Source organism: Amphibalanus amphitrite, unplaced genomic scaffold, assembly GCF_019059575.1.
Source record: "Amphibalanus amphitrite isolate SeventyFive unplaced genomic scaffold, NRLGWU_Aamphi_draft 000150F_arrow, whole genome shotgun sequence".
Taxonomy (NCBI): domain Eukaryota; kingdom Metazoa; phylum Arthropoda; class Thecostraca; order Balanomorpha; family Balanidae; genus Amphibalanus; species Amphibalanus amphitrite.
In genome coordinates this window covers 48,204-60,518 of record NW_024881645.1, presented here as the reverse complement: position 1 = coordinate 60,518, position 12,315 = coordinate 48,204, and the positions used below count along the sequence as shown (strand labels likewise).

At 50.3% G+C, this 12,315-nt stretch overlaps 1 protein-coding gene across 1 annotated transcript in view; it reads left to right on the top strand.

The window, feature by feature from the left end:
* Window positions 1-12,315, top strand: part of LOC122382937 (protein slit-like) — a 60,522-nt gene that overhangs the window by 15,946 nt on the left and 32,261 nt on the right. The window contains exons 3-12 of the mRNA XM_043368910.1: window positions 986-1,057; window positions 1,289-1,360; window positions 1,912-2,144; window positions 2,462-2,603; window positions 4,132-4,203; window positions 5,621-5,692; window positions 7,341-7,412; window positions 8,704-8,775; window positions 9,179-9,250; window positions 10,664-10,827. Coding sequence (XP_043224845.1) covers window positions 986-1,057; window positions 1,289-1,360; window positions 1,912-2,144; window positions 2,462-2,603; window positions 4,132-4,203; window positions 5,621-5,692; window positions 7,341-7,412; window positions 8,704-8,775; window positions 9,179-9,250; window positions 10,664-10,827 — 1,043 coding nt within the window. The remainder of the gene's footprint in view (window positions 1-985; window positions 1,058-1,288; window positions 1,361-1,911; window positions 2,145-2,461; window positions 2,604-4,131; window positions 4,204-5,620; window positions 5,693-7,340; window positions 7,413-8,703; window positions 8,776-9,178; window positions 9,251-10,663; window positions 10,828-12,315) is intronic.

The window sequence follows — 12,315 nt, the reverse complement described above, 5'->3', positions numbered from 1 at the left end:
ATGCCTCTGTGTGACGCCAAGGGCATCTGTGCCATCGGGTTCTGCCTGGTCGCGGTGTCGTGCGGTGTCAGGTGTCGCGCGTGGTCGCGGGGTCAGTCGGAGAATGTCCCCGGTCAGCGGGGTCGGGGGACGACCTCCGACATCCGGCCGAGGCCCGCTGACGGGGCACGTGAGCGGCGGACGCCAGACTGTCTGATGTGTCCCGATGGTCGCCAGATCAGGCCTCGTAGGCTGCTTCTACAACGCTGAAATGAGAGGTCATAGAGGACACTGGTCCATTCAGGATTTTACTGTCTCAGTGACAGACATCAGAGTTCAGAAACCAGTATATAACTCGTCAAAAGTATGGAACGTCGTCCTAAGCCAAATCCAATATTCACGTGGCAAATTCCTTCATCCGAAATCGCACTTTTTCATTTGCTATTTGCCAGTTCTGAGTAAAAAATGGCGGCTATCGTGATTCGAAATAACCATTGGAGCCCGAGTACAGCTGTTGAAATGAATGCATGACGAATGCGTGCCGCCATTATCTGGCACCTGTCTGTCATTTCCGCACGTGATGCCCGAATATAATGACCGTCATTAGCAGTCAGAGATGCTGTCGATACCTCAATAAAGTTGCGTGCTGGAGACCTCATCATTTATCCCTCACGAACTCATAAAAACACACCTGCAAAAACTGTGAGGATATTCACGGAGACCCGGGCCCGGCGGCCCACCGTAAGAAGTTGGTTTGTAGCTTTTGGGACGGCTCCCTTGGCCCGTACAGTTAGTGACCCGTCTGCCGATGTGAAGGTCGGTGCTCAAAAGTCTGGTGACGTCATGTGAGCTGAGGTCGCCAGTTTGTTGTGACGCTACATGGCTGCACGGTCTGAGGGGGTGTCAGACGGCGATGAACAATGCCACGGGTGCAGGATGTACTGTCTGCAGTGATGCGGATCAGTGTCCACGCCATTTATACCGACAATGGCCGTTTGTTTCACAGGGACCTGGGCCATAATCTCATCAGGAGCATCCCATCCGATACTTTCGCCAAACTTGCCAGCCTCCGAGAAATGTAAGTTAGATAATAGTTTCGGTGAATTTCGAATTTCAGGTAATACGTTTGCCTGCTTTGTAGACGAACGTATCACATTTCTTTAACAAAAATTGACATTGTTACACAAACAATATATTGTTGCGATCATAATTCTTATGTTACCGTTGTGACTTATTTGACCATTGATGCGTGTGTCTCAGTTTTAGTTACCTAGGTACTTGGTTTTAACCTGCTTACCGATGTTCACAGTAACCTGGAACATAACCAGCTTCGATGCGTCAGCGCCGATGCCACAAGCTCCAGCGGACAACTGGAAATACTGTGAGTAACCAGTTTGACGTGTCTTTACTGACGACATTTCAACCATTCAAAGCACTAACCTCCAGCCTTGACAGTTTGCTGTTTTAGTGCATTTATTCTGTGTTAAGCTGATTTACAGTGGGTGTTTTTATGCTGCTAGATGAGGAAAGCTGTCATCTTGGAAGCAATTATGTTTATTTATTGCTTATGCAGTTTAATTGTTTTGACGTAATGCAGAGTGGAGCGAAATACATCTTATGTAATGTCACTTGGTATTTTTACGTGTCGTACTTTGTTATAAGCCACACTGTGGTGGTTTTTATAACTTCTAAAGATATGTGACACACCCTCTTCTTTCGTCATGTGACCTGAGATAATCCGTTTTAAGCCATTCTGGCCTGATCACATATGAGCTTTAGAGATGACCTTACTTGAACCTAAACCCACTCACCTGAGACTAAACCCTCTCACCTCCCCCGTCTCTCCGATAGACGGCTGGGCGGTAGCCGTTTGCAGCACCCCTGATCTGACCTGACCTGAGCCTAACCCCACTCACTCCCACTCTCCTGCAGACGGCTGGGCGGTAACCGTCTGCAGCACCTTTCCGCCCGGCTGCTCCACCACAGTCCCCGGCTGAGGGTGGTCACACTGGAGGGCAACCCTCTGGTGTGCGACTGCCACCTCAGCTGGCTCGTCCGGCTGGCCAGGGGAGGCCTGCTGGACTCGGGAGCCGTCTGCCACGCGCCCTACCAGCTGGTGGGGCGGGGTCTGCGCTCACTGGCAGCTGAACAGTTGAAATGCGACGGTAAGGGAAGGAGCGAGAACTCTGTCGATTTAGCGTGTCAGGGATAGGCCTACCTCATCGCTCTGATATTTGAAGGCGCTGCAAATAGAACGATAGCCGTATTTCTTCTGCCGTACGTTTATGCGATTTAAGGTCGATAGACATTCATACTTTTTATCGAACATATTTCGCGCTCATCTCAGTCTTTTATTATCTTCACTAGACACTCGAATTGGTTGGCATATCTGCTCTTAATTGCTTTTTGGAGCCGGTTTCTCACTATTTGTTCCGCCCTGCCACCTGCCCTGACTCGCGCTGATCTGTCTGTCTTGTTCCAGCCGACTCCCGACCACCGGACAGCCAGTGTGCACCCGAGAGCCTCTGTCCGGATGAGTGTGTCTGCTCCCAGGGCTCTGTCGACTGCCGAGACCGCGGGCTGGAGGTCATCCCCAAACACATCCCCCTGGACACCATCGAACTGTGAGTAGAATACATATCAACGCACTGAATACTGGACAGGGATGGGGCGGGAGTACCAAACTTTGCGCGATGGCGATTTCCTAATACGTGTGTTCAGATATGACCTGACTCTGAGGTATGTCTCTGACTTAAATGTTTGATTATGCTAGTGCGTTTAACGTTTGCCAATCGAGACTTCCAAAATAAAGACATCCGTATAAGCATAACGCCGTTTTGGGTGACTTACGGTAACGGTATGAAGTCATCTTAATCAGCTCTAAGAGCTAGCTCCGTACGGGGCACCGGATGCTGTGGCAAGCAGGAGCGTATGATTTGTGGTTCGTGCAACCAAGTTTTCATAGGTCAAGTGGCTGAAACATGTACACATACATCACGCCAGAAAATTAATACGGCCAGTATATCACACGTGTCTGCTTCAGTTGAACCCTGTTGGTCTTTCGCTGCGGCGAACTGCTCTTAGAGGGCCGCACACGAAAACGGTCTGAAGATTATTTATTACTCTGGTGGGGTAAACGGATAGCTGACTCCTCATCCCACGCTAGTGATAATTTATGTCCGCTTTATAAGTTTTAATCTTCCGAAAGAATGCCACCGGGATAGACACAAAGCGTTTGTATGTTATAATCAAACCTTTTATATTGTTCTAGGGGTACATAAACAAAATTCCAGCCGTTGTCCCCACCATTTTTGGAAGGGTGTACCGCAGAAAATGAATGGCCGTATTTACATAAGGACCTTTAAGTGGGGCGGTGTGGGCGTGTGCTTGGCTATTTCAGTACCGATCGGGCTCGCAGCGGTGTTTGGTGTGCTCGCTTTTGTCCGCCCTTCCACAAGTCAATGGCGACAGGCGGGGCGGGGACGAGCGCAGACATTTACAGCCCGGCACCGATGTCTGGACATTCTCTGTGAGCGTGTGTGCCGCCCAGTCGGACATAAACCCGGCCGATCTCTCACACAGACGGGCCCGTAAAACGCCGGCCGCCGGCCTGGAATCGGCGGCTGTGGTGAACGGTGCGGGACGCCATCCAAAGGGTGCATTAGTGTGGTAGCTGTGTTGGGGGTGGGGAGGGGGGAGAAGGGAATGGCTGCGGTTGTGTTAGCTTTAGACTACCGGTATTGCTGTTCCTTCCTCACTAGAACTCGTACAAGAACCGTTACATGCGAGTGATTGATTTTATCATTTTCTCGAAGTGATTGATTTCCCTTTTTTCTTTTTACGTCATTTCTCCGCTGTTCAACTCTTGAATTTGTCGGTAGATGATTGGCACGGCATGTGATGTTGTTTCTTGTGCTTAGATTATAATCTAGATAATCTAGATAATCTTGTGCTTAGATAATTATCTAAGCACAAGAAACAGCATCGTTTCTTTTCCTCTTTTGCAGTGTATCACGTAATCACTCACAAAAAAAAATCATCAACCTTCACCGATGTCACGTCACATCACCTCACACATCACTCACCGTCTCACCTGTCGTCACGCGTGACTCCCTCGCCCCGGCCGGGATCTGACATTGTCTCTACTTTCAGCCGCCTGGAACAGAACAAGATCAGCGAGATCCCTGCGCGGGCTTTCAGCGCCTACAGACGCATCAAACGAATGTAAGCAGTGCGCACTGCGCCCGCCCGCTCGTTCGACCGCTCGCCCGCCCGCTCGCTCGCTCGCTCGCTCGCTCACTCTACTCTCCGACGCGCCGCCTTCGTCGCCTCGTCGCGCCGCCCGCAACTCCCCCGCGCGGAACCGAGACGGCCCGAGTGTCCGCCTCTCTGCCCGGACAGGGTAGTGCCCCGCCTCTCCGCCGCCCCACCCGTCGATAGCATCGTGCCGTTTTGCAGCGGCTGGGATTACAACAGCGTGACACGCGCCCGTGACCGTATCGGGCCATCTGCCCACCTGAGCTCACACCAGCGCCTGGCTCGTTGGTCATTCAGTCGGTCGGACGGAGGTTCAGGTCGACTGGGACCGTTTAGAGACCGTCCACGATAGCCGATAGAGGAGCCAGAGTGGCGGTATTGTGGTGCGAGGTCAGCTGTCTCTAATGCCGGCTTCCCCGCCTGTTGGACCCACCTGTCGGACGTTATGTGGCCTTTTATGCGTGGTCACATTAATTCTTTATACGGGAGGGAAGAACGGCACTGAAATGGAGGTCTGACTGTATGTTGGCAAGATTCACCGAAGGCTCCAAGCGGATGTCAGTTTAACAGTCGGAGCTCCCGAAAGATTTATATGCTGGTTAGATCGTCCACGCCACGATATCTCAGGACGCCTGGTAATCAGGCCATTCTGCATTCCGAGCGCCTGGAGGCATTCTGCGCCTCCGGGCATGGGACCCCTGTCAGTTATACTGTACCGTCGCGCAGAGAGCGCCTGTAATTATACTGTGACGCTGTGCAGGGAGCGCCTGTATGGGTATACTGTACCGTCGTACAGGGAGCGCCTGTAAGATATAGGTACTGTGCCGCCGGGCAGGGAGCGCCTGTCAGGTATACTGTGCCGCCGGGCAGGGTAGGAAACGCCTGTAGTTATACTGTGCCGCCGGGCAGGGCAGGAAACGCCTGTAGTTATACTGTGCCGCCGGGCAGGAAGCGCCTGTAGTTATACTGTGCCGCCGGGCAGGGAGCGCCTGTTAGGTATACTGTGCCGCCAGGCAAGGAGCGCATGTTAGGTATACTGTGCCGCCGGGCAGGGAGCGCCTGTAGTTATACTGTGCCGCCGGGCAGGGAGCGCCTGTAGTTATACTGCGCCGCCGGGCAGCGAACGCCTGTACTTTTACTGTGCTGCCGGACCCCCTACCCGGACCCCCCGCAGCGCGCGGCTGGAAGTGTCCCCTGCCCCGCTGTGTCGCGTAGCATGGAGGCGGCTGTAGGCCACGTGTGTCGCGTTGTGCATATTCCTGTCGCTTGCCGGAGATGCATAGCTGCTCTGGCGCTCTTGAATTCAGCCGCACTGCGGTTCCGGAATTGTAAATGTCTCCTAGGTTACGAAAACCGGCTGATCATTCGATTTCGCTTCTTGCAGAGATCTGAGCCACAATCAAATCTCCAAGATCGCGTCGGATGCCTTCGAAGATCTAACGGAACTCAACTCGCTGTAAGTGTGGGCTAAATGGAAATCCAACTCCCCAAAGTCAGGTGACTAGACAGTGATGTAACCCATTAACCGCCCCCACCTGACCCAAGTCACGAGTCGCTTTGTGTGAGCAAGCGAGCGCCTGACATTTCTCTGGACTCGTGACTAGCCCTCTGACGTGTCCGGCGTCTCAAACTCGAAGGGCGTCGGCTTTGACCTCACATGACACTCATCTCACCCATACAAGACGTAATCCCCAGTAGCTCAACCCCAAACCGGTCACCGGAACACCTCTCTTGGGACCCGTTCGGTAGCCCTCCGATCAGTCCAGCTTCCCGAACGTGCCCTTGTATAGCCACCGGGAGGACATCGGTCAGTGAGGGCTGACGCGGCTGACACTGACCTCTGGTGACCTAGCCAAACTGCCCCGGGGCGTGCTCGGGAGACAGGTGAAGTGCTGGGTGGAGGGAGCCGTTCTGTCGTGTTTGGACGGCGCCAAAGGACGTAGCCGTGTGTGGGGTGAATGCTGAACGCGTTGACTCAGTTTGGTGGGTATGCCAGACCACATAGAGTGCGTGGCTATTTGGAGCGTCTTTTTTGTAAGAGTTTGCTTTGTACAGCGCGATTCGCTTCTTTTGTGTTTCTTTTTATCATTAATAAATGAATTTGAAATTAACAACTGACAATAATTCGGAGGATCGAAACAGTTCCATTGATAGCATCGGCATCGAACTAACCCGCTGTAACCTCCAGTAAGTGTTTCAGGAGTCAGAAGCGTTTATTAGTTTGTTTCATTTTCTGTAATTATCGTTCAATCTAAACTTTTGAGATTGAAATCAAATCAATTTCAATATATATTATTGGCCACGTCTGAAATGTGTTCAGTGAGCCATGGAAAACTTATCGCATCAGCAAAGGCGTCGGCTATTCTCCGCGGAAGAGTTATATTGCCATAGATGACATACCGCCGCAAATGCCATTTATCAACTTTTTTGCTAGTTATAGTATCAAATGGGGCGTAGAAGACATATTTGATGAAATTATGCTCGCTATTATTTTAAAAAATTGTCAATTTATTGTCTTTCATTACGCGATTTGCCATAATAGTCCAAATCCGAGTAAATCTTTGTGCAGTACGGGACGAAATTATTTCGTTTTTGTCCATCGCTTGTAGTTGCAGCGTTGGTCCAACTTACATATCTTTCAAATACGTGCCTCATTTGCCACATATATCAACCGTATAAATGACCTTCCCACCGATTTACCCAAGACATACAACCCACACGAAACCCTATTGGCTCTTACCCTCCTTCCGCACGAATCGAACCGCATAAAATACGACGCTTCATTATGCCAATCCTGATGGTATCTACCCGAACATGGTCTGGCGCTGGCTGGCCCCGGCCACTAACGTACGATCGGATGGCCGCGCAGGATAACTTACGTGCTGCCTCATGTGGAGCCTGGAATAACGACCCTGCCGGCATTACCTCAAGCGGGTTATGTATGATATAAGCCCAGTGCAGCGGAAGCCTGGCACTAACTCAAGCTCATGCAGTTCAATCATCTTTCCAATTGATGGTATCGTGCTGAAGCTGCGCGAATGGTGACACGCCCTCACTGAGTACTGGCGAAGTGAGGCTCATCACTTTGTGTTTGTCTGCCACAGAGTCATCTACGGGAACCGGCTCAGTATGCTGCCTTCTGGCCTCTTCCACGGACTGGTTTCTCTTCAACTGCTGTAAGTACTGTGAGACGCAGAAATAGGTTAAAAGTAGTGTTTGAGTGGAATGTTTTAACGAATATTGTGATATCTTTGTGCAGCGACAGTCTTTGCGGCTGGGTTTGTATAATTAAGTTTACAGAGCTGGACTCCGTGAGATCATTTAGAGATACCACGTTGTAGCCGAATCGCTCTCGTCACCTGTCATAACTCTCTTTCCCAGAGTTTATGTGTTCAGATGTCCATGATCTGATCATGTCGACCGCCCCGCCCCCGCCATCGCGTCGTCGTAGCCGCCGCCCCCGCCCTGCCATCCGCCCTGCCGCCGCCCGGCCATCCGCCCGTCTGCCGCTCGCCGCTGCGGTGACCCGTCTCCTTTAGCGGCCGGCCTTTACGATCGGCCGTCCCGCCCGCGTTTTATGATCCGGTCCCTGAGTAATTTAAATACCTGCTCCCGTGCCGCGGCGTGGAGGCATACTAATTAGATAATTGTCCCACCCAGTGCGCTGGTAATAGCCAATTTGGTCGGCGCGACCTACAGGCACCGGCTCTCACAGCGCTCACTGCAGCGGGGAGGGGGGGGGGAGGCTGGAGAGAGAGGTCAGAGTGCATGATCTGACGCGGGTGCGGCATGTGCGAGGCCAGGAGCCACTCTGTCTAGCCTGTGTAGAAAGTAGCGGCCGCTGTCCGTGTATCTGCGTTGTTTTCCACACTTGTAACAGGCGATTTTCCGAGCGCATGCCGAGGCCGTGTCGGCCTCAGGCGACGGCTCTGCCCACCGCCAAATAACTCAAGATCATGCCGGTGATAAGGTCGCTGAGGCGAGAAATTAAATTACGGCGCCTTGCCAGTCGCCGGGGGCGCGTGTTTTTGGAGGATGCCGCCGATAGGCTGGTGCGCCGTCAGAGGTCACGGGGTCACCAGATGACGTATGGTCGTGATGATGGTGGTCGTGTGGCGGCGGACCACTGAACCATGAGATGGGTTGTCATCGAGCGGGGCAAACTCGGGCGAATGTTCCGCGGCGGTTCCGGGAGCGACGGTGGGGAGACTCGGGCCCGGAGGGGGAGCTGGTGTAAATTTGTCCCTGAGACCGGCTCCGGGACGTGTTTCATGAACCGTGGAGGCGCTGTGGCGGGCGAGACGACTAATGGTGTTTGTAGCGCTCGGCCGGGCCGCTAAACTCACGGGTAGAAAGCAAACTGTTTTTACTGTATTTTAGGAGCGCATTCGACATCCACGGATCTGATCATGCTAAATATGCAGGCAGTGCAACTGCTAAACCGCATGTCTTATTTGCTTTTCCCAGGCTGCTGAACGCAAACAAGATATCCTGCATTCAGAAGGACGCATTCCGAGACCTGAATAGCCTGACGCTTCTGTGAGTATCGTGAATGACCGAGTGTATTTCTAATTAGGCTGTATGTGATGGTAACGCTATTTCGTTCTGTTCATTGGTTCGTAATAATGAGAGGTTTTATGAGCATGGTAATTAATATCAGTTCTTATCTACCTATTGAGTTCTTGACCGTCCCACGATCATTAGCATTACAATGTGATTTTTATGAACCGGCTAGTGCTTTGAAGCTTGGATACTGATCAAGGAAATTTATGGTCTATTTTTGATGGAACTGGCGTCTAGCATGCATATTCTCGCTTTGAAATAGTTCTTGTCAAATGTGTTAAGGAATTATAACGTGCTAGCCAAATTTCCTTAGCAAATCGCCCCATCTTCTCATTGAATGACGGAAAGGCTAACGTGTACCCGATATCTTGTTTTCCAGGTCTCTGTTCGATAACAACATCCAGTCACTTTCAAATGGAACATTCGGGCCGCTGGAAAATGTGCAGACGCTGTAAGTTACTCTTATCAATTCCATGTATTAAAAAGTGTTTTGTGTTAATGGTTTCCATGTAGCTATCTGTGATGGTACCAGGCACACTTGCCTTCGTTGTCACTAACAGAGATGGACGGCGCATGAAACCACTGTCTTAATACCTTACCGGCCGCTGTAACCTTCCGTCTATATCTCAACAAAAGCCATTAGGAACCATCGTCAGCAACTTGTTGGATAGAAGCGAACATGAGCTCTAGTGTTTGTTCGGTGTAAACTAATGATCCTTCGGACTTGGCACATGGCGTATTTAAAGAGCTCACTCTGTCTTGTAGACTGACTCAGCATGACTGAGGGAGCACAACTCAATTACCCCACGGCTCTGGCATGATAAATGTTTCAATCAGTCGGCTAACCCTTTCTGTTTGTCTCCCCGCACACTGTGACGTCATCACATGTAGGCATGACGTTCAGTACAGACGACCCCGTACTAACGTTTATGATAGGGTCGTCCCCAGCCACCTCTTGAGCGCATCATTAATCATAACTGCCTCACCTACCTAATGCTGATACATTGAATACACAGTACACACCCAGCTATACACATGCCAGCTATCCAGAGTCGCTACCGGTTTATCTAAGCCACACCTTCGCATCAATTACGGAATCTACCGCCATCACCGGAGCCGAACACGCGATTAAGTCAGCACTTTGTCAGTATCGCGCCGTTCCGCCAGCTCTCCGGTCTGTCCCATGAGACCGCTGTCGTGTCAATGTCCGTCTCAGCCCGGCTCCGACCCGTGTTAGGGCGCGTCACGGTGAATATACACGTTACGGGGAGCCTGTTCGTGTCCGGGGGTGTCTAAACAGCAGCACGGCGACAGGGTAGCTGTTGATACCGTCGCCTGGTGAAATCATGACACTGCTACCGTGTGTGTGTGTGTGTCTGCCTGGACTGTGGGTCATTATATCTGTTTGTTTGTCGATCTAATTGTAGGTAGGTGTCTAGAAGTCGTTAATCTCCGTCGGCTAACGGTGACCTGTCATGGCACGTGTTGCAAGGTCATGTTGGCGCAATCTTAGCTGAGAATTTTTGCAAGCTGTTTCCTCCTTTAGCTTACGCTGTGGTGATGCCATTAAGCCTTTTGGTTCCCCACCTTGCTATGCACGTCATATGCTTGGGCTACAGCTTACACATCTTAGTGGGGTGTCTTATTGTTTCATATTTTGTCCGACTTTTCCGCATTTTGCCAGTGTTTTTTTATGTATAGAAATACTGTTTTATAGTCGCCATCCTTGCTCGATAATCTCCTGTCTTCTGTCACGCTACCGTTTTATTTATTGCTTGTCTAGCTGTTGTGTAGTTTTGTCTCTTGTCCGCGTCCTCAACACACCCTGTCTATCTCCTGACGCCGTTTCTCTCTCCCCGGCCAGCCACCTGGGTCGGAACCCGTTCGTATGCGACTGTGAGCTGCAGTGGCTGGCGGAGTACCTGGAGAGGCGACCCATTGAGACCAGCGGCGCGCGGTGCCAGGAACCGGCCGCACTCCACCGACGCAAGCTGTCTGCGCTGCGGCAGGTGCAGCGACAACTCAGATGTGAGTACAGCTACACAGGTCAATCATATATTGGGTGTATTAGCATGACATTATTAACTAGGTGCAGCGCCAGCTCACATGTGAGTAAGTATGCTACTTCGCAATCAAATGGGGGAATCAACTGACAACAGTCATGAATGACTGAATGGTTGGGTCAAGTGGATAGCTGGGCGTAGTAAAAAAGAATTAACCGCAGACGCATGCATACCACTCAAAGAATCTTATTGTGATTTGGGGGTCAGATTGGACTGTACCGAGAGTAATGACCACAAGTTTCTGTTTATGTTTTATTTTTGGAGGTTGTTTTCCTACGTGTAGAAGGTGCATTATTGTGATTCTAAACTGATCACTCAATAAATTACTGACACTGACTGACTGAAAATATAAAGAAATGCTGAGTATAGTTAGATTTCCTTATGAACTAGAGCCACAACGGCCTTGTGCCCAATCAGTAGTGAAATGCAACGTCCTGAGTTCCCGAAGCTCCGTTCGCATCGGTGGTTCATTCACATGCCGGCACGATTTCTGGTTTCGGCGGCAATAAGCTGATGACATTTCACAGAACGAGGCTACTCGGTATCAGCACATAAAAGGAATCGCCTGGCCGCCTTCTCTTGACAGAAGTGTGGTTTGAATGATTTAATTCACTCACTGTATATGTATTATAATGTATGGATCAGTTATGGTATTGGACCGCACGAACTGCCATTGAAATGAATGGTTGTCGGTACGAACCAAGCACAAATGTCACATCGGCTGTTACACGGTGTCAGTCATTTAAGAAGTGCTCATGAATCTGTTCGACATTCGTCGACATTGTAGTATGCATTGATTGGTAAATAATGCAGCGAGGCCGTGCATTTATGCGACCTTAAATATGGAACTAACGTGCCAGCTTTACCGGATATCATGGACGTAACTATGCAGTATTGTGCGATTTATTTTGACGGTACCGAAGAAAACGCAACGACTTGCAAGGTCGACATCTGTTTCGGTCATGCTATTTCAAGTCATATATGTAGTTTATTGTTCTGAAGCCTTGTAATCAAGCGATATAAGCAATAACGGACTGACAAAACAATTACATTATACCATTTCATTTTCCAATAATTTACCGTAGATGTTAATTTAGCTCAGCGGGGCAGATAAGTGTCGGATGTTTAAGTTTTGGGATTATTCGCCGTAAAAGTTTCATCAGGTTTTCAAAGACACAAGACACGACAGCCTGTCATGCATGCACCAGGGCACTCTAAATGTGAATATCAGGAGACATTGATTTTGGCATCATGTTCATGTAGTTTGTCTGGCTTTATTCGAGCTCCGGTGGTCATGGAGTTGTTGCGTCATTTGCTCTAGGCCGTTGAAACAACAAACGAGATGAATCATCACGCCAGTTGTTCGTACTCAGGAGTGTGATTGCTTTCGAAGAAAGATCTTTTGCAATGATGTAGGTTTGTTGTGATGTGGCGTTTCAACACTGGTATGGTA